Source organism: Diabrotica undecimpunctata, chromosome 1, assembly GCF_040954645.1.
Source record: "Diabrotica undecimpunctata isolate CICGRU chromosome 1, icDiaUnde3, whole genome shotgun sequence".
Lineage (NCBI taxonomy): Eukaryota > Metazoa > Arthropoda > Insecta > Coleoptera > Chrysomelidae > Diabrotica > Diabrotica undecimpunctata.
The window spans coordinates 163,600,318-163,623,495 of NC_092803.1; the positions used below are offsets into that span (position 1 = coordinate 163,600,318).

A 23,178-nucleotide genomic window follows, 5' to 3' on the forward strand; every position below is an offset into this window, starting at 1 on the left:
CATGGAATCAGAAAACATAATTTTCGGCGTATCTTAACGTATAAATTTTCTAATATTGTTTAATTTATTAAATGGAAATGTCTAAATAATTATAACAGCCAATTATCTTATAAGGTAATAGTATTTAAAATATGTTTATGGCTGCCTTACTTGCATACAACATTTTACTTTTTACCTAACGTAATATATATTTTTCCAATTATTTCTGATATCCTACTTATTAATAATGCAATTTTAATTTATGCAACATAAAATATAATGCCAAAATTAAATAAAAACATAGCTGGTATATAACCACCAACTACCAAAACTATGAAAGAAAAAACTATTTCTTGACCTTGAACTTCATTTTGATGTCACATTTTGGTGTCATTTTGAAGTTTGAAGACACAAGACAAGCAAATAATATCTTGAATTCAAATGTGTATTTTCAAAAGTATTATATAACTAATTAATTAGTTAGAAACGAATTTACGTACTACATAGTTCGTGTTATACGAATTTTAAGTGATTTGTGTTATTTCTGTTCATTCAAAATAACATCTCTAATGTGATAATTCTGGTTAATCTCTATATTTTGGACTTTGAGAATGGATACAGGAGAGAGGTACTATATAAAGAATAGAACAAAAGATTTTAACATGAGCTAAAATTAACATTGAAAACGTAAATAAGAACGTTGCTGTAGTGCATATATATAATTGAATTCTTTGTCAGGATGGTATTTTTGAATTTTTGTTTCATACAAAGAATTTATGTTTTACCCATTAGTCGCTAATATATTATAAACCTTGAACTTTCAGTTTAATTTTAATTTTATAGTGTTAAATATGCTACAAACACGGTTCAATGGTTTATTACTATAATTGTGATTTGAACCTAAAGTTTTATATTTTGCTCTATACAGGAATTGCTGCATTTTTTAGCCCATGTAGTCCACTGTATTTTCTTTTAATTATAAGTTCTTATCTGTGTTTGTATTTTTGACCTGTGATTATAGTGTTGGTAAACACATACTGTTTTTCTATACTGTACAGTAAAAATGTCTGCCTTCCACCTTGCAAGGTAAATTTACAAGCTATCATTTATTTAGTTTAAAATTTACAAATTATCATGCTTTTAGAATGACTAAATCTTCGACTATTTTCTTCACCCACTAATACAAAATTATTTTCCTGAGAACAAATCCTATTTTTTGTAAATTAATGTGTTATGCTTTCACAGCCCCTAGTATGTCTTTATTATAGGTATTTATATATTATTTTTTAAATATTTACATGCATTAACATTCAAATCGCCATTTGATAAGCTAGTGTAAAAAAACATAGGTAACATGGCTATTCTACACATTTATATTTAAAAATTACAGAATAAATTATGGACTAAAAGGCTTTCCAATAATTGGGCATATTGCTTCAGGAAAACAGGCAATTTCTTTGTTGTTTTCTTCTAAACCAATGAAACTAAATTTTTTCATTGAAAATACCTAACCAAGAAAGATAGCTATGACAAGTATCTGAGAGTAAAATTTGATCAAACTGGAACAGACTTGATAGAGTAATCTAATTACTCTATAAAAGATATAATATAAAAAAGAAAATTTAACATCTATGAGGTTATGATCAAGAGCAGTCTAATATATAGTTCAGAAACTTATAGACTAATGAGAGAAAATAAAAAGGTCGAAGTAGTGGAGATGAACGAAATTAGAAGATTTCTGCAGATATTCAGAATATATTGAATAAGAAAATGAAGATATTAAAAGTTGTATGGAAATAGCAGGAACAATCATGAAAAAAATAGAAAGAAAACAGTTGATCTGGGACAGAAACCTCCTGAATATAGGAAGCGTGGGAGACTGAGTGTTAGTTGGATGACAAGTATCCAGAATAAGGCAGCACACACAAAAGAGCTTACAGGTGGCAGTACAGAAATATATATGAGGCCAATAAAACTCTTTGAAATGTGATCTAGTGCTCTAAAAAGATGAAGGACTCAGTTAAGCAACTAAAGTTTGGTATTTTGATTTTCAAACTGCAGAATAACTTTTTATCTGCCAGTGATTAGAATAATTTTCTAAACTTAAATAATATTGTCAGCTCAGTGAAAACCTGACAGGTGATAAAAGAAATATACAGATATAATATATTATCGTCTGTATACTTCTATATATTATATTTAATATTTTGAGCACTTAAGAGCATATATAAACCTCATTTTCAAAAGAATTTTAAGAGAGGTGTTTGTTTTGTTTAGTCATGATAGAGATTGTTGGTGTAATATTTTCGGACTATTTTAGATCATAGAGAAAAGATTCTGAGTTTTCTAGTATGATGATGTTGAATAGTAATGAAAGGTTACTAACAATGACATTTCCAGATTGTTTGCTAAACACTTATCTTCATAATTTAAAAAAATACTTGATCTGTTGAGCTTTGTAGGTAATGTAACAAATTTTGCTGATATTCCTTTTATTAATTTTATATTACAGGAAGTTTTGAGCTATAATTACAATACTAAATGTGGTTATGGTTCTGATAGTATTCCATTGTACTTCCTAAGTATGCATTTTTACAGTAACTAAACAAATCCAAATACTTTTTAATCTAGCATTGAGTGTTCAGTCTTCCTCACAAAAATAATGGTGATGTTATGGTGGGTATTTCAAATCTCTACTTAAATGTGTTTCTCCTGTTTAGCCACCATTATAAGTAATGTCCACATTCACTGCATTGAAGCAGTGCTAAACATCATAATCTATTCTGCATATATACCTATTGGGTTTTTTTAGTAATATCTTGTATAGTTGATAATGAAATTTAATACTATATCTTCTTCTAGATAGCTTATTTTATTGCAATGGATGTTAATTAATTCTGCTGTTGTAATTATAAGTTTTTTGTGGTGTCACTAATTTGGTATCATAATATTATATTTCTTTGTTGATAAGGTAGATGATATTTTTACTCTTACTTTGGTTCCTCAGTTATCTCCTCAGTTCTCCTATTGCAAGATGACTTGTGTCATGTATTAAAAATGTTTTCATAAGTGCCTTATTTTTTATTCTACTTTGATGGACAAGATATGAGCTTAATTGCCAATTATTGGAACCAGAGCAATAGTTTTATTTGATTGATTATTTAAAAATATTAAAAGTATTTATTTAAAATATTATATGGTATGTTTCATAAGATAATAAATTATATTATTTCTACTACTAATCTAGTAATTTTACTATTGAAAAGGAAATTAATTGCGTTCATATGCCATTAGGTTATAAAGCAACTATTTATTTAATGTGTCAAATCCAATTTTTACTTATAAAAGTAATGTGAAAAACAAATCCTCTAAAATCATTTATCTAACATATTCTTTCCTTCAATTGTTCTCCATTTCATCATCAGTGGCGTTACAGCGCTTTATGTTCTCCTTTTATAAGTACATATTCTCTTCTCTATATCAGTTAGCACTAGGTTCAAAATGTGCCCTGAATATATATTGAATAGTAATGGGAGCAGTATACATCCATGTCACACACCCCTTTTTATCATTATGTCCTCTTTTAATCATTATGTCCTCTTTTAAATCTGATTCCCAACTCTTAACAGGTGTAGTTTGTTCATAATAGATATAGTGTAGTATAGGGCGATCTCTGCTATCTATACCAAGTAAATTTAATATTTCTATTAATTTAATATTTCATCATATTTTATTCTATCGAACACTTTTTACTTGTATATACCACAATTCTTGTATCTACATAGTTGAAGGAGAACTTGTATTTCAAAAAGTGTCTCTCAAGTAACAGATGCATCCCTGAACTTGAATTGTGTGTTATTATGTTCTTTGCACTTTTATATATTCTTTTATGTATTATTTGTAAAAACGTTTTCAGAAGATAGCTCATTATTAAGATATACAGAAAGGCTTACTATTTGACAGTCTTCACATTTTTTGGCATTTTTTTTAGAAATTGTTATGAAAGTTTATCTAAGCCACTTTTGGGGTATTTTCCCACTTTGGTATATATTGTTAAATATCGAAGTAAATTTATTTACTGCATCTTTGTCCATAATTTTCAAGAATTCGTCTAGCTGACTGGCTTTTCCCATCTTAATGCTGTTTATAGCAGCTTCTACTAAGGCTTCGATAATATGTGGCCCGATATAGTCATTTTTATTCTGTGTGATAGTGGCACTCCTATTGTATTCAAATGTCATATAGTTCATCCATGCTGTTTTTATTTCTTCAATATCAAGGTGTTCTGGCCTTTTTGATTAATTTATAAAGGCCTGCTGCTCCTTGGGTCTTTTTGATATGCGGTTAGTCTTTACTCTTAGATTCTCTTCTTCTGTCTATTATCTGTAGTATACTGTCGGTCATCCATGAGGTTTATTTTTGTTTCAACATGAGATATTCCCGTACTTTGTGTTATCGCCACATGTACATCCTTCTGTGATTTGAAAAAGTTATTAAGGTAAATATATGTCTTCTCTTTAAATTCTAAGTAATATGTTATCAAGGTGAGATATATAGAGCGGTTACTTACATAATTGTATTAATATTATTTTGGTCTATTAGGTTATGTCAATATTTTAGCCACCTTGAAAAAAATGTCATACCTTTAATCTGAGACATGTCTATTTCCCACTTTTTTATCTGTGCCTTCTTATCCTATTTTTATACGTGTTTCTTGAGATGCTTTGCAATCGTCATTATTGTGACATAAACTGTGTAAGTACCATGCGACCAAACTAATGCGTTAATTAGATGTAATGATTACCAACACATTAACTAAATCTTGATAGATCTTGGTAGTTAATCGTCGTACGAAAAGAATCATATATAATCTCGACAGTGTATTAAATAACTGTTTATAATCTGAACAAAAATGTAACTTAATGTAAAAAAAATTAAATTTGCCTAATTGTGAATTAATGCGACGCATCACTATCGTGTATGCACCCTACGCCTTTGATGTCTTCCTAAATTTTAAATTGTAAATATCGCCAAACAATTTCTCTTATATATCATATTAACCTGACATAGATATGATCTTAAAATTTATTTATGTTTTTGGTGTTTATTTTGAACATTCTGACAATGAAATACTATGGATTCAACCATTTGATCCACAAAGCTTTATTCTTTTTTTTTTAGCTCTATTGTTTTTTTTACCAACATAAATTAACATCATTTTTACAGATCTCTCCATTCCACAAATGTTGCAGTTATTAGGGAAGTTTATGACAATGAATTTTCCCAAGCTTGTTTTTCCATGGAATTAGAAAAGGCCTTAGAGAGTCGTTGTTCCATTATTGTTATAGAACCCACACAACTTGGGGATGAAACTGCTAGGTGGATTAGTTTCGGAAATTACCTGCACAAAACGGCAGTTCTATCTGGGTTGACTTCCATTATTTCAGGTACTTTTATTTTATTTTATCTACAAATTCTACTGTTCAAAACATTAATTATTTGTATAACATCTCGATACTAGCAAACTATAAAAAATATAAAATTTATAAATGACGCAAATTTTAATTCAGAACAAAACAAAAAAATTCTATCTACTAGAGATCAGAGATTTTCTAGATATCTAGAAGTGATGTAGTTTTATTACGTCTACACTTTATAGTCTTTAACTGAATAAGTTTGAGGACGAGAGATCTGTTTATCTCAAGTTGGTCATTCAGAATTATATCTGTATTTTTTAAATCTATTAATTTCCATAGATTATAATGCTTAAGGCCTTTGTTTTGAATATGGAGAATTTGAAATTGGTCGTTAACTAATGATTATGATCTAGAAGGTGAAATTCGTACGTAGAATCTGTTTTTCTATTATTGAAAGCCCCTTTTTTGTTCTGATATATGTTTGTTAAAGGTTTTACTAGTTTCACTGATATAAGTTTTTGGGCAGTCACCACATATAAAACCACCACAACACGGCAGTCCACACACCAAAATCTTACGTCGGTCAAACTGGTAGAACCTTTAACGAACGTATGCCAGAACACAAAAGGGCTTTCAATAATAGGAAAATATATTCTACGTACGCACTTCACCTTCAGTCTTTTTACGACCAATTTCAAATTCTTCCACTGTAAACAGCAAAACAAAAGCAAGTCAAGCTCATGTGGGCAAGATCGAAACTTTCCTGGCCAGAATATTGATCCCGAGTATTTTTTTATTGACGAATCAAAATTCCACGTACGTGTTGGTGTTGTAAACGGGCCGTATCATTTCTTAAAGGAGTGACTATTTGCGGTTGTATGGCAGTTTCAGGGTTAATTAAATGTTGACGAGAGTTATATTTTTCAGCAAGATGGAGCGGCTTGTCGTAGTCAGAACCACAAAACACTGATTTGGAAAACACAACAATAAACGTCCATTAATGACCTTCTAACAGTCCTGACCTAAATGTCATTGAAACAGTATGGCATAAAATGAAACAGAAACCGAGGAACAACCCACAACGGACATTCTTCTTCTTTTGGTGCCTATTCGTTTCGAATATTGGCGATCATTCTGGCTATAATTATTTTATTAACTGATGCTTTAAATAGATTAGTCGTTGTTGTGGAGAACCATTTCCTCAGGTTTTTTAACCATGATATTCTTCTTCTCCCAATTACACGAACTTAAAGCCAACATAGAGCAGATTTGGAATGAATTTACCCCTGAACAGTGCAGATCCTTAGTCGAGTCAATACCCAACCGAATTCGAGCGGTCATGAAGACTAAGGGAGATACTCGTCCTCCTCATTCCTTGGGCCCCTGCCAGGGCGTGGTGACACTCTAAATATTATTGGCTTGCTGCCTCCATTGGCTGCGATCGTGTGCCATATGGACGGCTTCATGTAGGGATTTTCTCACCAGAGTCTTCATTTGGTCTGCCTATCGCGTTGCAGATCTTCCTTTTGGTCTATGGCCTTCTACCTTTGCTTCTACTACCAATAGTTTCATGGACTCTATTCTTCTAGTTATGTGGCCGAAGTAATTTAGGTATGCTTTGTTTACTTTTTTTAATAGCTTGTCTTTTATATGAAGCTCTTCCAGAATTGACAGGTTGGTTCTATGTTCTGTCCAGGACACGCGTAGAATTCTTCTATAGACACATTTCGAAGTCTATGATCTTAGTCATATCGATTTTTTTGAGAGTCCATGTTTCAGCTGCATATGTAGCAATGGGAAAAATAAGGGCATAGACCAACCTGAGCTTAGTATTATTTGTTGTTGTTCGATCTTTCCATATTTTAATTAATTTATCTGTTGCAAATCGGGACATTGCTAGTCTACGCTTTATTTCTGAGGGGCAATCTCCATTATCGGTTATCGTGATTCGCCACTTGGTGTATGTCGTCATAGTATATGTATATGTATCAAGAATTTCTCCAGTCGTCCCTATCCATCGCCTTTTTCCGCCAAGTACTTATTCCCATATTTTTCACGTCTTCATCGCTGTTATCAAGGAACCTTGTTCTGGGTCTTCCTCTTCTTCTCTGACCAACGGGTCTATCAAGGAGCGTTTTTCTAGCTGGGTCATTTTGTTCCATCCGCATTACATGTCCTATCCACCTCAGACGTCCTATCTTATGTTTTACGATATCAGATTCCTGGTATATTCTATAAAGTTCAAAGTTGTATCGTCTTCTCCACACTCCTTTGTCATTCACTATTCCATAGATTCGCCTTAGTACTTTTCTTTCGAAACATCCTAACATGTTTTCATTATTTTTAGTTAGAGATTGAGCCCAAAACAGCATCTGTTAGCCGTGCAAATTCTGCAGTAGTATTATTTTCAGTATTAAGGAGCGCTCCCAGGTATACAAATTCGTTCACTGCTTCGATGACGTCGTTTTCTATAACGAGTGGTCGTAGGATTTGTGGTTGCGTCTAATACTTTTCTCATTATATATTCAGAATATGTTGTATAATAGTGGTGATAGTATGCGGTCCTGTCTAACTCCTTTCTTTGTTTTAAACGCATCTGAATATATTTTTTCATTAACTCCAGGCGATATTACCCCGTTTTAAAAATAAATATTCTTTCTATATCCGAATATTTAGTTGCCAACAAAATAAACATTGTTTATTGTTAATTAGTTCTGTTAAAATGTATCTTGTTTTTGTGTTGCCGAGTAAACTTTGATTATTAGTAATGTAACTAATTACATTAAAAACACTTTATTAGAAAAAAATAAACTGTCAACTATCTAAATTATGGATGTATTTTAGTTTGTCGCAATATATAGTTGTTTGGGCTCGTACTCGTATAAGGCAGCTGCTGCTGATTACAGGATCTGTGTTAATCTTAGTAGAAAAGATTGAAAGGGATTTAGAGCAAAGACTAGAATTAATAGTAGAGACAAGCTGTTGAAGAAAAAAGTTTGGAACTTAGTAGGACAAAAATATAGTATCTGGAAATTCATTTAGAGATTGAGTTACTACTACAAATAAGATGATAACTTTGGCTGGTCAAATGATTGTGAAATGTCATCATCATCAACCTGTGGGTCTGAGGTCTTCCTCAGCTCTTTCCATCTGTCTCCGTCTTGTGCAGCTTGCATCCAGTTATTGCTAACACGCTTCAGGTCGTCAGTCCATCTAGTTGGTGGTCGTCCTCTGCTCCGTATTGCTTCTTGTCTTGGTCTCCACTCGACAATACATTTCGTCCATCGGTTGTCTGTTAATCTGGCGACGTGTCTTGTTCAATTCCATTTTAGCGACGCGATTTTATCGATGTGGTCTGTTGTTTTTGTTCTACGACGTATTTCTTCGTTTGGGATTCGGTCTCTCAGAGAGACACCCAACATTTGGCGCTCTATAGCCCTCTGAGTCACGCGAATCTTATTCACTTCCTTTTTTGTGAGTGTTAATGTTTCCGCTCCATAAGTGAGTAAAGGTAACACACATTGGTGAAAAATTTTCCTTTTGTAGCATATAGGTTAATCCGATTTAAATACCTATTTAATTTACCAAACGCTGCCCAGGGAGTGGGAGCGTGGATAATCCTAAGCGACGTTAGAGCTCACATGTTGATTATCTCTGCCCAACCGAATTTTATGTCCTAAGTACTTATACGATGTAGTCTGCCCAATATCCCTTCCATCAACAGCAATATTTCGATTTAGCACCAGATTAGTCAATATTTATGTCTTGTTCATATTAATCTTTAGTACGACCTCCAAGGAAGCGTGATATAATTTTTCAAACATTATTGCATCATCCATACGATCGGCTATAAGGACGATGTCATCTGCCAATCTCAAATAAAATGTACTAGTTTTAAATACCTAGGATCGGTTTTACAGAGTGATGAATTAGGGTGGGATGGATGCAATGGGAGAATGCGAGTGATGTGTTGTGTGACAGAAAGATTCCAATGAAATTGCAAGGAAAATTCTATAATACTGCCGTAAGATCAGCTATGATGTATGGAAGTAAATGTTGAGCAGTTCAAAACGAAAAGAGGAACGCATGGGAAATTAGAATGCTCAGATGTATGAGAGTGCTTAGACGAACTTCGTTTCCAAGCAACAAGGTGACCTGTTTAGGGACCTTTGTCCAAATCCAACACACTTGAGATATTTTCTCCGCACACTAACACGCACACGAATGTGGTCTGTGTGCATCAAGAACAGTATAAACAATTTTAAACGTGTATAATCGTATTTGTTTTAGGATTTGCCTGGCCAGATAATTTTGTTCCTCAAGCACCGTTAAGTATTATTTCTTCATTATGTACTGGATTGTATACAGTTTCTTGGCAGTTTGATCATTGTGTCAAATACCAGGTAAGAATCATTGTATCTAGCTAAAGTAATTTTAAATTTATGTAAAATTGTTTATTACATTTGATTTAAAGCAGATATGTACAGACAACAGCTCTCGGGCAACATGCAACCTTTACTTGATTTCTTTAGCAGTCTTCCATCTCGTTAGCAGGTATTTATATCAGTTGGAAACAGATACTGAATTTGGACTCTAGTTTTTTTCCTACATACCACAATTTGTATCCTTTACATAGTTCTTTCGCCCTTTAACCTTTCTACTTCGTTTCTTGAATGCAAGCAATGTATACTTTCATTTTTTAAGCACATCTACTACCTCCATGCTCTTACCAGTTAAATTTCCAAGTTTGCCAACGGAGACTGTGCTTCCGTAGCATTTTACCTCCAGGAGATACCATAATTTTTGTTATCTTGGAGAAGGTCTGCTCAATATTATAACGCAAAAAATACTTCTGGTCAATAGAAATCTCTGAACGAGTTTTTATAAAAAAGTGGTACAGTATTGTGGTACAATATTTTGAAAATTGCATCAAGTAATTTTATTATTTTCTTTAATTAATTCTGCGGCACTTTTAACTGGCATTTGATCTGAGCAAAACCACATTATATAAAATACAGTTCTGACGGGTACTCGCAGTCCTTCAAAAACTATATTGTGCACATGGGATACTACATCTTACATTTACTGTACCAAAAACTATGGTTTAATTTGTACCCATCTTTTGGTCTGACTGCACATAAACGTCAACAATTTCGAATTTTACATTTAAATTGTTCTTTAATTAATCCAACATTTTGCAAAAATTAGATTAATTCTGTCATTTTGTCAGAATAAAAGCAAAACATAGACTAAACTTGTTTTAATTTTTGTTTCACATTTTGAAAAAGTTGTACATTACATCATTTAAAATGTTTGAAACTTACGACAAAAATTGGCAACCTCGCACAGATGCTGTCATAATTCAATGAAAATGTCATAAAAAAGACAGCAAAATTGATTATTATGGTGAATATAGCATTCGAATAAAAATTTCGAAATATTCTGTACTAATATATTATAAATAAAAGGTTAGTATAAATATATAGTTTTGTTTTATAATTAAACGAAATGTTTATATATTGTATAACGGACTCCACTTGTCTAAAAAATTGACTCTTCCAACTATTTCGTGTCGTGACGATCTGCTCTGCATTTTACTATAGAGAAAAATTAATATAACGCCAGTATAAAAGCTTCGTTTCAATAATTGAAACAATACATGTCCAAAAAACAAATTTTTCAGGTAAGTTTCAGTAAGAAACATTATATTGTAAACGAAAATAGATTTTCGGTAAATTTGATGGTTAAAAATGGTAAGTAAAGGTATTTTTAACACCGCACAATAATGGTTTTAGTTTGCAAATAAAAGTTGTAGTTTCTGTGATACATTTTTTAAGTTGACATATGAGCTTTCTGCATAGCATTGATAATATTAATAGATAAATTTAACTTATACGCTAAATTTTATTTATAAACCTTACAAAAAAACTCTCAACAGTTAATTATTAGCAGTAGTAGGTCAAAGAAGTATTAAGTTATAAAATTCTTTGTATTGTTCTTCAACAAATGCGGAACATTTGATGGGCACTTTTCCTAATGGATAGGCAGGTTTCGACGGTAAAACGATACCAATTTTTCCAGGCTATTGTAGCTGAATTGTATGTTTGAAGGCGCCATCTATAAACTCAAAAGCAGTAACAATCCCCCGTTTTCCACTCTCGTAAATAAACTGTGAAAATTTGATGATATTGAAGTGTACTTTTGAATTGGGTGCTGTGCTTCTGGAAGCAGTTTCTTCTGATATGCAGCTTTTATTATATAAAGTAGGCCACCAATCTTTAAAATTAATCAGATCTTCTGTTTTTACTTCTTTGCAGAAATTTTTCTTATGTTTCTGCTAGTTATAATTATTTTGTTTTTTTGATGGATTGTAAAAATTCTATCGAATTTTCTCATGTTTCTCTTTAGAGTTGCAAAATTCCTATCACAGGGGAGAAAGAAATGTCCTCTAACTGGAAAATAGTGTATAAATTTCGAAAATCTAACACTTTCTGTTAGAGAAAGGAGCATGCGAATGAGTGTGTGATTTTTACTTTGTTCCCAGCAGTTGTCACTATACAAATGAAGTTCGTTTATATTGTCTAAAATTTCGTTTAGGTAATCCAAAAAAACGAACAAATTTCATGACCGTTTTTTTGCCTTCTCCTTGGTAAATAAACATTCTAGCAGTATTGTCTTTGATATTGTATATACAGAATACAGATACTGTTAATTGTTGATAATAAAAGATCCCCCTGCAGGCGTTTTTGGCAACTGATTATCTGCATAAAGTCGAGTTACGGAGGTTGGCATTCATCATAGCTATTTTAATTTTTGAGGCAGTAGCTCTAAATAGTTGTTTTGAGCTGCATCCAAACCATTCTTTCAGGTTCTTAAGCCATGAAATTCATCTTCTTCCGATGCTTCTTCTGCCATCTATCTTTCCTTGCATTATGAGTCGCAGGATGCCATACTTCTCGCCCCGCATCACATGTCCGAGATACTGTAGATGCAATTTTTTTTACTCCGAGGCTTATAGACCATAAGTTCCGCCACTGCTGCTCATTTGGCGGTTTTATTTAAATTGGGGTCTTTATCTTATTATTCAATGTCTTACAAGTTGAACAGACATCAATTTGTGGTCGACCAAATCTAAGAGAAAAGTTTTCTCTAAAAAATGTGTAATAAGGATAACTTATTTTTAACCCAGGATGTTTCTTCTTAAATAAGTCAAACATTATTTTAAGATTTAACTGACTGTCAAGGTATTTCTTGATTGGAATAATGACTGATTTTAACCGGAAATGATTCGATATGCTGGCGAACGGCCGATTGGACATCTTCTATTAATTTATTGACACTTGGATTAAGACCACGCAGATCTTTTGGAAATTTTCCGAGAACAACAAGATCTCTAAATCTTCAAACTCGATTTATAGTAATAGCAAACACTGAAGTAGAACAAACTTCAGTTCTAACAGTGCTTTTATATATACCATGCGGTCCATATGTATGGAATAAATTCATTTTTAGCGTTATTGTGTACTATCTGAAAAAAACCTAAAATGGGTCAATTTTTATTCTTGAATTGACAATTTACAGTATGAAAATATTATCCCCTTCCAGCACCCCCTTTGAATTATAAGCACCCCTTCGAAAATTTTAAATAACAAAGGGAGTCGTGTGGCACCTTGTTAGAAAGGGATTTTAGCCCTCTGTTCAGAAATATAAAGTTTTTTAAGTTTGGTGCAATTATAACTGAGAAAATTGATTTTTAAGATGTAAAATTTTGATAATGTCTCTCTATCACAAAACTTTAGGTTGAATGAAGATAATAATGTCACATAATATTTAGAATGTATTTTTCAATGTAATTTTCAATTAAATTAAATGTTCAAAATGACCACCATTCACTTCTTGACAATAGCCGAGGCGATTTTGGAATTCTCGCACAACATTTTGTACGATCTCAGGGGTTATTTTGTTAATTTTGAGTCAGTGGTAAAATAAAAATCACTTGGATTATGATTATTTGGAATCCATTTTACAGATAGCCACAAATATTACTAAAATAAATATTAATGTAATGGTGAAATCAATACAATCTCATAAGTTTGATTAATAATAAAATAGCAATTCACTTACCTTTTGTATCTTTTTGATTGTAATTACGTATTTACCAACTAAACAAAAAATACGTAAAATATAAACAAGTAAATTCAAACTACATTTTTGAAAAAAAATCACTTTATTTACTAAGAACGATACATTTTTCCACACAAGATGCAACAAATTTAAAACTGAAAAGTAAGTGTTGGTTTAGACCATAGATGAGCCACAATAGACCTATTAGGTCGAGTGGAAGGGTGGTTAAGCACCCACTCATATTGAACATAACCTAACATAACCATAAATGTAGATGTAATGTGAAAATTGAAAAATTAAAACCTGGTATAGGAAGAAAGAGGAAATCGTGTCTCAGGAATATAAGAGACAGGACCAGAACTGAAGGAAGCGCTTTCATATACACCAAGCCCACAGTAGACAAGACTTTGCCATACTGGTTGCCAACCTCAATAGAGATAGTACATAGAAGGAGGAATTATCTATAGTTGAAGTACTTTCTTCCGTCACCTTTTTTATGAATGTTTGGTAGGTAGACTGCTTTCCATTCGGGTGGCAGTTCTTCATATCTCCAGAAGCAATTAAAAACAAAAGCCGGTAAAAACTTAATATATTCAAAGTTGTTTGTTGAAGGCTTATGGGAAAAAACAAAAATGTATAATTTAGACGTTTCAGAGAAATTAAATAAATGGAATTTTGGGTTTTTTGTAAAAGCTAGACTATGGTTGGTTCAGAAAGAAAGTCTGAACGGGGATTTGGGGTTAGAAGCTTATTTGAAAGTAGAAAAAAGATCATTTGTTCCTGTGCCGTAAAACTAATAAGATCAAAGTCGAGAGTGTTTATATATCCAAAGGTTTTACGGGATTTTTGTTTAAAAAAAAGTGTTAAGTTTGTGATGAGAAAGACTCTTTTTTTTCGAAAGTGTTTAATTTAAAAGAAAATTGGAAGCAGTTTTAGTTTCATGCATACGCTGACGAAGAGGAGGGTAGCAGGTTTGATAGCAACAGCATCTGTAATTACAACCAACTCACACTTGCATTGGGAAAACTGAGCATCCAGAGGGTAAAGGAGTTTCTTTCGGTACGAGAGATTTAAGTTAGGTGTGGGAGGCAGGCGGTTAGCGAACGAATCCCAAACAAAAGTTTTGATTTGGACTGCGCAGTTTCTTTTTTTTTTCAAATTTGTCAGAGTAGGGCATAGCGATATCCATATTTTTGCCAGGTATTTCATCAATATATTTGAATACTTTTTATTTAACATAATTTAGATAAGTGCTTTTTTTTACAAATTTTTATAAATATCTTTTATTGTGCGAGACTTGTGGTTTTATGATAATTGTATTCACTTTGTTGCAAATATTCATTGATATCAGACATTATCACGTTATTATAATAAAAATTAAAATAATCCTTGACGTTTCGCGGTTTTTACTACATCCTAACTTCACTCAAAAGTTACTAAATAATTTTGATTTTTCTGATTTGTGATACCAAAAGTTTATGTAGATAATTGTCGTTTTTGTATTTTTATTTACTTATTATAAGGAAGGTAATATATTGACAGAACAGCAAGAGATACTAAGTAGATGGACAGAACATTTTACGGAAAAGTTTGAAGGAGATCGGAGAGAGAAGAACCCTGACATACCATTAGACCAAGCAGACAACAGAGAAAAGACTCCACCAACAATAGCCGAGATTAGAGCAGCAGTAGACAAATTAAAGAACAATAAAGCACCGGGATCGGATCAAATAGCATCGGAGTTACTGAAGGAAGGAGGAGACGCACTACAAAAAACAATACATGAATTGATAACAAAGATATGGTCGAATAAACAGCTACCAACGGAATGGAATAGCGATATTATTGTACCATTACATAAAAAAGGAAATCAGTTAAAATGTGGAAACTACCGTTGAATCACGCTGCTGAATGCAGCATACAAAATAATGTCCAACGTCAATTATGAAAGACTTAGACCACACGCTGAAAAAATAGTTGGCAAATACCAAAGTGGCTTCTGTAGACAGAAGTCAACAATAGACCAGATATTTGTTCTGCGACAGATCCTCGAAAAAACAAGTGAATATAACATCGACAAACATCATCTCTTCATAGACTTTGAAAGCGCATATGACAATATAAACCGAGAATTCTTAATAAAAGCAATGAAAGAATTTAATATACCAACACAACTAATAGAACTGATAAAAGAATCTCTAAAAGTAGAAAGTAGAATCCGGATACAAAATGAATTAACGGAAACAATAGATATGAAAAAGGGACTACGCTAGGGAGACGCTCTATCATGCATCTTGTTCAACATTGTACTCGAGAAAATACTGAGGGACACAACAGTCAATACACGAGGAACAATCATTAATAAAAGCTTGCAAATACTAGTATTTGCAGATGATGTTGACATAATCGCAAGATCAAGAAGAGAAATGATAGAGGCATACAACCAAATAGAACGAGCTGCACAAAATAGTGATCTTAAAATCAATCAGACCAAAACAAAATATATGCAGGTAAGTAAAAACGCAGAAATAAGGCAGTCACAAAAAATAACAATAGGAGAATACAACATAGAGGGGGTAAAAAACTTTATATACTTGGGATCCCTAGTCACGTCTGATAATAACATTACGGAGGAAGTGAAGAGGCGAATATTTATTGCAAATTAATGTTACCAAGAAAAACAAATTGCCAAATATATAAAACCCTAATAAGACCGGTACTCACATATGGCTCAGAAACCTGGACACTCACTAAAAGAGAGGAAACGTTGTTAGCCACCTTCGAAAGAAAAATCTTGCGACACATATATAAGAGCACAAAAGAAAACGGAATATGGCGAAGAAGATACAACTCTGAACTATACAAAATACCAGGATCCGGATATTATAACATTCACTAAAATAGGACGACTGCGTTGGATAGCACATATAGAAAGAATGGAAGTAGGCGAAATACCAAACAAAATATTCAAACAGATGCCAGTAGGAAAAAGAACAAGAGGAAGACCGCAACTGAGATACTTAGAACAAGTAGAAAATTATATAACAACATTAAAAATAAAAAACTGGAGAAAAAAAACACGAAACAGATCAGAATGGAGAAGAATCCTGGAACAGGCCAAGACCCAAAAAGGGTTGTCAAGCCACTGATGATGATGATTTACTTATTATATTTAAAATTTATATGGGTATAGAGAAATTTGAATTTATGCAGATTTGAAATTTATACAGAGTATTAAACAGTCTGGGTACCATCCACTGGAATAAAAAATGGCTGATGCCTGAGATGGCGTCTGAGAGTCGATCAAAAGTGGGAGTGGTAGGGGGTGTGCAAATTGACCGTTCTAAACGTCTTAAGGCACTTTCTAGACCGATTTTTCTTACATGTATAGTTGTAAGATCTTATTGCACACTCCATTCCTAAGCTTGAACTTTTTTCAACTCCGTTATTTCCTTTTGCTACGTTTTGTTCCACCTAATGTAGCATAAGTAATGATGACCTGACAACCGTTATACCGGGGTGGGCATAAGTCAGTTAACGCTGTCTGACGCGGTTCAAAAATAGTGAGGACGCGGCAATGGTGCTTGCCGTACCGAATTGGTGCGATGATAGGAGTGTGGCGCTTGTCGTTAGTTCAAGATTGTCGGTCACCGAGTTCACGTCGCCATCGCAGCCCAAGCCCGTGTAAAGCACACTACAGAAGAACGAGTCCGTCTGTTGACTTCATACCTACGTTATCTTGCAGATTATCAGACGGTATTAAACGAATTCACTACTAAGTATCCAAATAGGCCTGTTCCTATAAGGCAGATGGTTTACAAGTTGCATAAGAAGTTCCAACAAAGTGGATCGGTATTAGACGCACCGCGTAGTGGTCGCCCTTCTGTGGTAGTGACAGATGAAAATATGGAACTCGTTGCGGAAACATTTGTTAAGACGCCCAAGCAATCCACAGTTCGGGCATCGCTTCAATTAGGTATATCTCGCCGAAGTGTAAATCGCATGTTAAAGAAATTAAATTATCATTGTTATCGTCCACGTTTGATACATGCGATAACGGAAGACGACTCTGATCGTAGATTGGAATTTTGCGAGTGGTGTACTAGTTGCGCAGATGACGACGCACAATTTTATAAGCAAATTCTTTGGAGTGATGAGGCGCAGTTCAAACTAAACGGACGGATTAACCGACACAATTGTGTTTACTGGGCAGATGAAAACCCTCACGAAACCATTGCTCATAAGTTAAATCTTCCTGGAGTAACAGTGTGGGCTGGACTTCATGCCGGTGGTCTAGTTTGTCCGTATTTTTTTGAGGGCAGCGTAAATGAAGAAAATTATCTTGAACTGCTTATTGATTTAAAGGGTACTTTGGAAAATAACCCAGAGTTTGCAGATATTTGCTATTTTCAACAAGACGGCGCTCCTCCGCACTTCGGACTTGCAGTTCGCGATTACCTGAATGCCGAGTTTGACATGTGGATAGGAAGAAGAGGAAGAATTGAGTGGCCAACATGGACACCCGAAATAACGCCATGCGATTTTGCTCTGTGGGGAGTACTCAAAAACAAAGTGTTCGCCACCCCATTACGTGATATTGAACATTTGAAAACAAGAATTCAAGAGGAATTCGATGCACTCCGCAACAACCCAGAAATCTTTGATAAAACCTGCAACAGCGTATATAAGCGGTGTCATAGGTGCATTGGTGGTGGTGGTCTTCAGTTTGAACACAAACAGTAACTTTAAAACCATAATTACTTTAATAATTAATCAAATCAATAAATTAGTTTTCTGTTTAGTTTTTTTTATTTGGTATGCAAATTGGTTAACTGACTTATGCCCATCCCATTAGATCATTTTAGGTTTTAGACCACATCATTTACTACAAAGCCTATGGAATGTCCATAGAGCCCTTGTTGCTTAAGTGGTGATATTTGTGAGCTGCGCATTTCACGTAAGTTTTGTATCAAAAGTAACTCCGAGAATGATAATGCTGTTCCGGTCATGGTCGAACGTTAAATTGTTAATTTTCTCCTATTAGTGATTGAATCACGAGTGGTTATTCTGATTTACTGAAAGTCCTTTTAAACGCCAGATAGATGAGTAAATTTAAGGCACCTTGCATGCGAATAATATTGGCATGCTTAGCTCTAAGAACTATAAATAGATCGTCTGAATAGTTTAGAGCACGAAATCGCCTGTTTCTGAGCTTTATCAGATCATCAATCACTATTGACTACAATATAGATGATAAAGCTCTTACTGCTTTTGTAGTAACTGATCTCCAAGTTGGTAAATATATTCCTAGTAGTTAGCATGGGTTCAATCCATTTAATAACAGAAGGAGGTATACGTTTTCCTCCCACGGCAAATTTTCTTGAGGTATTATAAAATGCCCCTTCTATGTCTATGAATGCACATAATGCCAGTTCTTTTAACGGGGTGGCCTCTTAATTGAGGCAAATTGTTCTTCGTAAAACAGTAGCCTTCACAAGTATTCCCTTGTTATGTACGTGTTTCGTATTCTTTCCATACATTTTAGAAGAAAGAAGGTTAGGTTAATAGGTCTGTACGACTTTGGTTCCTCTGAGGACCTTTATACTCTTGGAATAAAACAAACCCTTTTTCCCTGCAGTGTTTATCCGTTATGAATGTTGGCGATTAAAATGGCTATCCTTACTTCGCTGCCAGGTATTCAGAATAGTCCGCTTGTAGACGTGCTAAACCATTTTTTCAGGTTTTGGAGCAAAGAAATTCTGTCCGGTCCTTCTTTTCTAGACACTTTGCCCTGAAGAACAAGCCATATATCAGCTCAGTTCTCATAATATGGCCTAAATATTCTAATTTGCGCTCTTTGATTGTATGAACCATCTAGCATTCCTTCACATTCCACGTGGAACCTCAAAATGAGCCATTAGGTCCTCCCTAGACTCAAACCGTACGATAGCTTTGATGAGTCATGCTCTAAAACTGTTCTTGAAAATAATCCATAATAGGATCTATAGGAAATTAGACGTAGACATCAGTAACACTCAGATGGGATTCAGAAAAGGGCTAGGTACAAGAGAGGCTCTGTTTGCAATGAACGTTCTCTCACAGAGATGCTTAGACATGAACCAAGAAATTTACACCTGCTTTATTGATTTCGAAAAGGCCTTTGACAAAGTACAACATGAACCACTAAGACAAATTCTAATAAAGAAAAATATAGACAGCCGAGATATTCGAATTATATGCAACCTATATTGGAATCAAACAGCAAATGTGAAGGTTGAGGGTAGGCTAACAGAAGAAATTCAAATCCGTCGAGGAGTCCGGCAGGGATGCATCTTGTCGCCACTTTTATTTAATCTGTATAGTGAAGCTATCTGTGAACAAGCACTCGAGGAAGAAGATCTTGGTCTGATAATAAATGGTGAGACGATCAACAATATAAGGTATGCTGACGATACGGTTCTCCTAACGGGAACGCTAGTAGAACTACAACATCTCGTTCAAAGTCTCAATATATACTGTAACAGTTACGGCTTGAAAATTAATTTGAAAAAAACTAAATTTATGGTAATCACGAAATCAAAGAACATCAGAGCTAATCTTGTAATAGACAATACAACGATTGAGCGTGTGTCCTGTTATAAATATCTAGGTGCTTGGATCACAGACGATACTGATCAAACAGAAGAGATTAGATGTAGAATAGAAATCGCTAGATCAGTCTTTAATAGAATGCGCAAACTCTTTTGCAATCGTGATATCAATATAAAGTTACGAATACGAATGCTGCGGTGTTATGTCTTTTCTACCCTGTTGTATGGAGTAGAGGCTTGGACACTAAAACAGTTGACCACAAAAAACATCGAAGCTTTCGAGATGTGGTGCTATAGGCGCATTCTCAGAATATCATGGATGGACCGCGTCACTAACACGCAAGTGCTCCAAACTTTAGACAAAAGATGCGAAATTCTAAATGAGATAAAAACTAGAAAGATGGAATACTTGGGGCACATTGTGAGAGGTGAAAAGTACGAACTTTTAAGAAATATCATGCAGGGCAAAATTAAGGGCAAAAGAAGTGTGGGAAGAAGAAAAATATCGTGGCTTCGTAATCTACGTGAATGGTTCGGGTGTAGTTGGATTGAACTTTTTAGGCGCGCTGCTAACAAAGTCGCAGTGGCCATGATGATTTCCAATCTCCGCTAGGAGTGGCACGAGAAGAAGAAGAAGACTCAAACCACGCGCAGTGCTCTCGTAGTAGTACTGGAAAGATCAAAATTTTCTCTAGAAAAGGTAGAAAGAAAGATGATAAAATTATTTAAAATAAAAATGAGAAAGATTTATGCAAAATGGCGATACTTACATAGTGTTTTTACAATGCACGACAAACCGACTGGCTACTTTCACCTCCATAAAACGAGTGGTGATTTGCCGCTAGGAAGTTTGATGACTCGTTTTTCGGGGATTTGAGGGTGCGCTCTACCAATCATATTGCTATAACTATGGGTAATTAACAAATATTGCCAGTCAAAGCGTGTTCTGCCAATAGCGTGCTTTGTTCTTAGCGCGGAAGCTAAAAGCTTTTGCCGGGAAATTTAATTCACGAAGGGTGTTCCGTATGGTACATTAAGAACTTGTTAAAGGCAAACGATTCGATCGAATTTGATTATATTCGAATAAATTCGATTTTCAGTTTGAACGTTAAGGAGGTTATCTGTCTTTTATTTCTGTTGATTATTACAGCTACACAATTGGTAGTACAATTTCGTTACGTAATGGCCACTCTATTTAATGGTTATACTCCACAATTTCAATTAAAAACGATATATTCCACGCCTAAACAATTAGAATAACTTTTAAACTATTACTCGTAGATGAAATATTTTTTCATATTTAAAATCTTACAATTTTAGACGAATTCAAACAAAAAACACAGTTATTCTAGAACGATTCATTTTTTAATATCAATCTACTATGTGAGGATGCTGTTGACCGTGTAGAATTCCTAATTAAACTCTTTTTTCATATATCTTCTAGAATAAATGTAATTTTCGTATTTGTTATTTGTTTTAGGTTGAACGAGACGTGCGAAAACTATCCAGATTGCCAATTTTGGGAGCATTAACATCGGCATCTCCAGTGGTTTTAGTGCGCAAAGACAATACTAAACGAATTATTGTACATTGGGCAGTTACGTTGGCATCTGCGTCACTTTGCATATATAGGTTATATCGTACAATGAAATAGAAAACCTATTTGTCATAGTATAGCCAACAAGCAGTAGTGTTTCTCTGGTAGCTTTTTTTTTAGGTTTAAAAGACTAAATCATTCCTTTTGATGATGCGAATCGATGTAGAGCCTAAGGATTTTACTATTTTTCGAAATGTGATGTGGAGATTATAAGATTTTAAAGTTCGAATAAAAATCAGATCGATTTGTTGCAAAAATGATGTGTGATTTGCATACCTGTTTATGATCTTAACACCCAAAGAAGTTTTTTTTTTTCAGCAAACTTTTAAAAATGTTTCGAAAATTGCCTTTTTTGTTCTGGTTTTGCAATCTTTCCTCGGCTCATGATATATACATCAAAGATCTGTAAAAATATAAATCATCTAAGTATATTTTTTCATTTATTAAAAACAAATCTTCTCTGAGAGTTATTTTGGATTTATTAACAAAAAAAAATAGTTCGTCTTCTTTAATTTACAATTTAGTCTATAAATGACAATATTATATACAGATTCGGGAAGAATTTAACATATAGTATTTTTCATATAAAAATGCGTGCACCTCATTCAACATTTACGACGTCAGAACCCCACAGCGTTGCCAAAACATCAGAATAGTTAGTAAGTGAGAAATTTTTAAAATGTCAACTATTTGTCAAAATATTATATAAGTAGTAAATACACTTAGTTTTAAGATTACAGCTACAGACTAAAATACATAAGAAAACATTTTAATACAAAATTATATATTATAAATTTCAAACTTACCACTTTTAGAGCATGAAAAATAAAAACGTCCCGCCATTATTTCTTGTTCAAAATTATCTATGTTATATGAAAGCTTATTAACTTTCTACAGACTATTTAGTTGTTTTGGCATAGCACAATCACAATACACAACAATAATTAGTTTTGAAAGCTATTAATCTAAATTTAATAAGTATTTATAAATACAATTTATTAATATATAATATATTATGATCAAATTTTGTAAGAAATCAAAATATAAACAAAATTCTAACTCTAAAAAAGCGGCAACACTTTAAACAATTTTACCACACGCTGAACTGTCAAAAAATTTGAAGTATTCCCATATCAGTTGCGTACAATTGTCTAATATATTTATTTAAAATTATCATTTTGTGGAATATTAGACTTAAAGGGTTATTTCATAAAATTTATATTAGTAATAATAACAAATATTTTTGGTTATTTAATCAATATAATTCTAAAATTCCCAATATAATGATGATTACATTTTTCTGATTATTATACTATGTTGACGCCTATGAAAGATCGAGCAGTTCCGTATGGGTTTCGTATTATTAGCTGTCTTAGGAAAATTTGAACTCTAAGGTTGACGTTCTGGAAATTTTAAATATAAGTGACGTCACTTTATATAAATTGTGACGTGCACTCATTTTTATATGAAA

At 33.4% G+C, this 23,178-nt stretch overlaps 1 protein-coding gene across 1 annotated transcript; it reads left to right on the top strand.

Annotated features, from left to right (window-relative positions):
- Nucleotides 1–366: 366 nt before the first annotated feature.
- Pmi (Transmembrane protein Pmi) lies at nt 367–21,964 on the top strand. The gene is made up of 4 exons (XM_072520384.1): nt 367–607; nt 5,206–5,426; nt 9,687–9,799; nt 21,591–21,964. The coding sequence occupies exons 1-4, from the start codon at nt 591–593 to the stop codon at nt 21,762–21,764; spliced, it is 525 nt and encodes a 174-aa protein (XP_072376485.1). The 5' UTR covers nt 367–590; the 3' UTR covers nt 21,765–21,964.
- The last annotated feature ends 1,214 nt before the right edge of the window (nt 21,965–23,178 follow it).

Coding starts and splice junctions, on each gene's coding strand:
- Pmi (XM_072520384.1), top strand. Junction 5,427..9,686: donor GTTGACTTCCATTATTTCAG/GTACTTTTATTT, acceptor TATTTGTTTTAG/GATTTGCCTGGCCAGATAAT. Junction 9,800..21,590: donor ATCATTGTGTCAAATACCAG/GTAAGAATCATT, acceptor TATTTGTTTTAG/GTTGAACGAGACGTGCGAAA.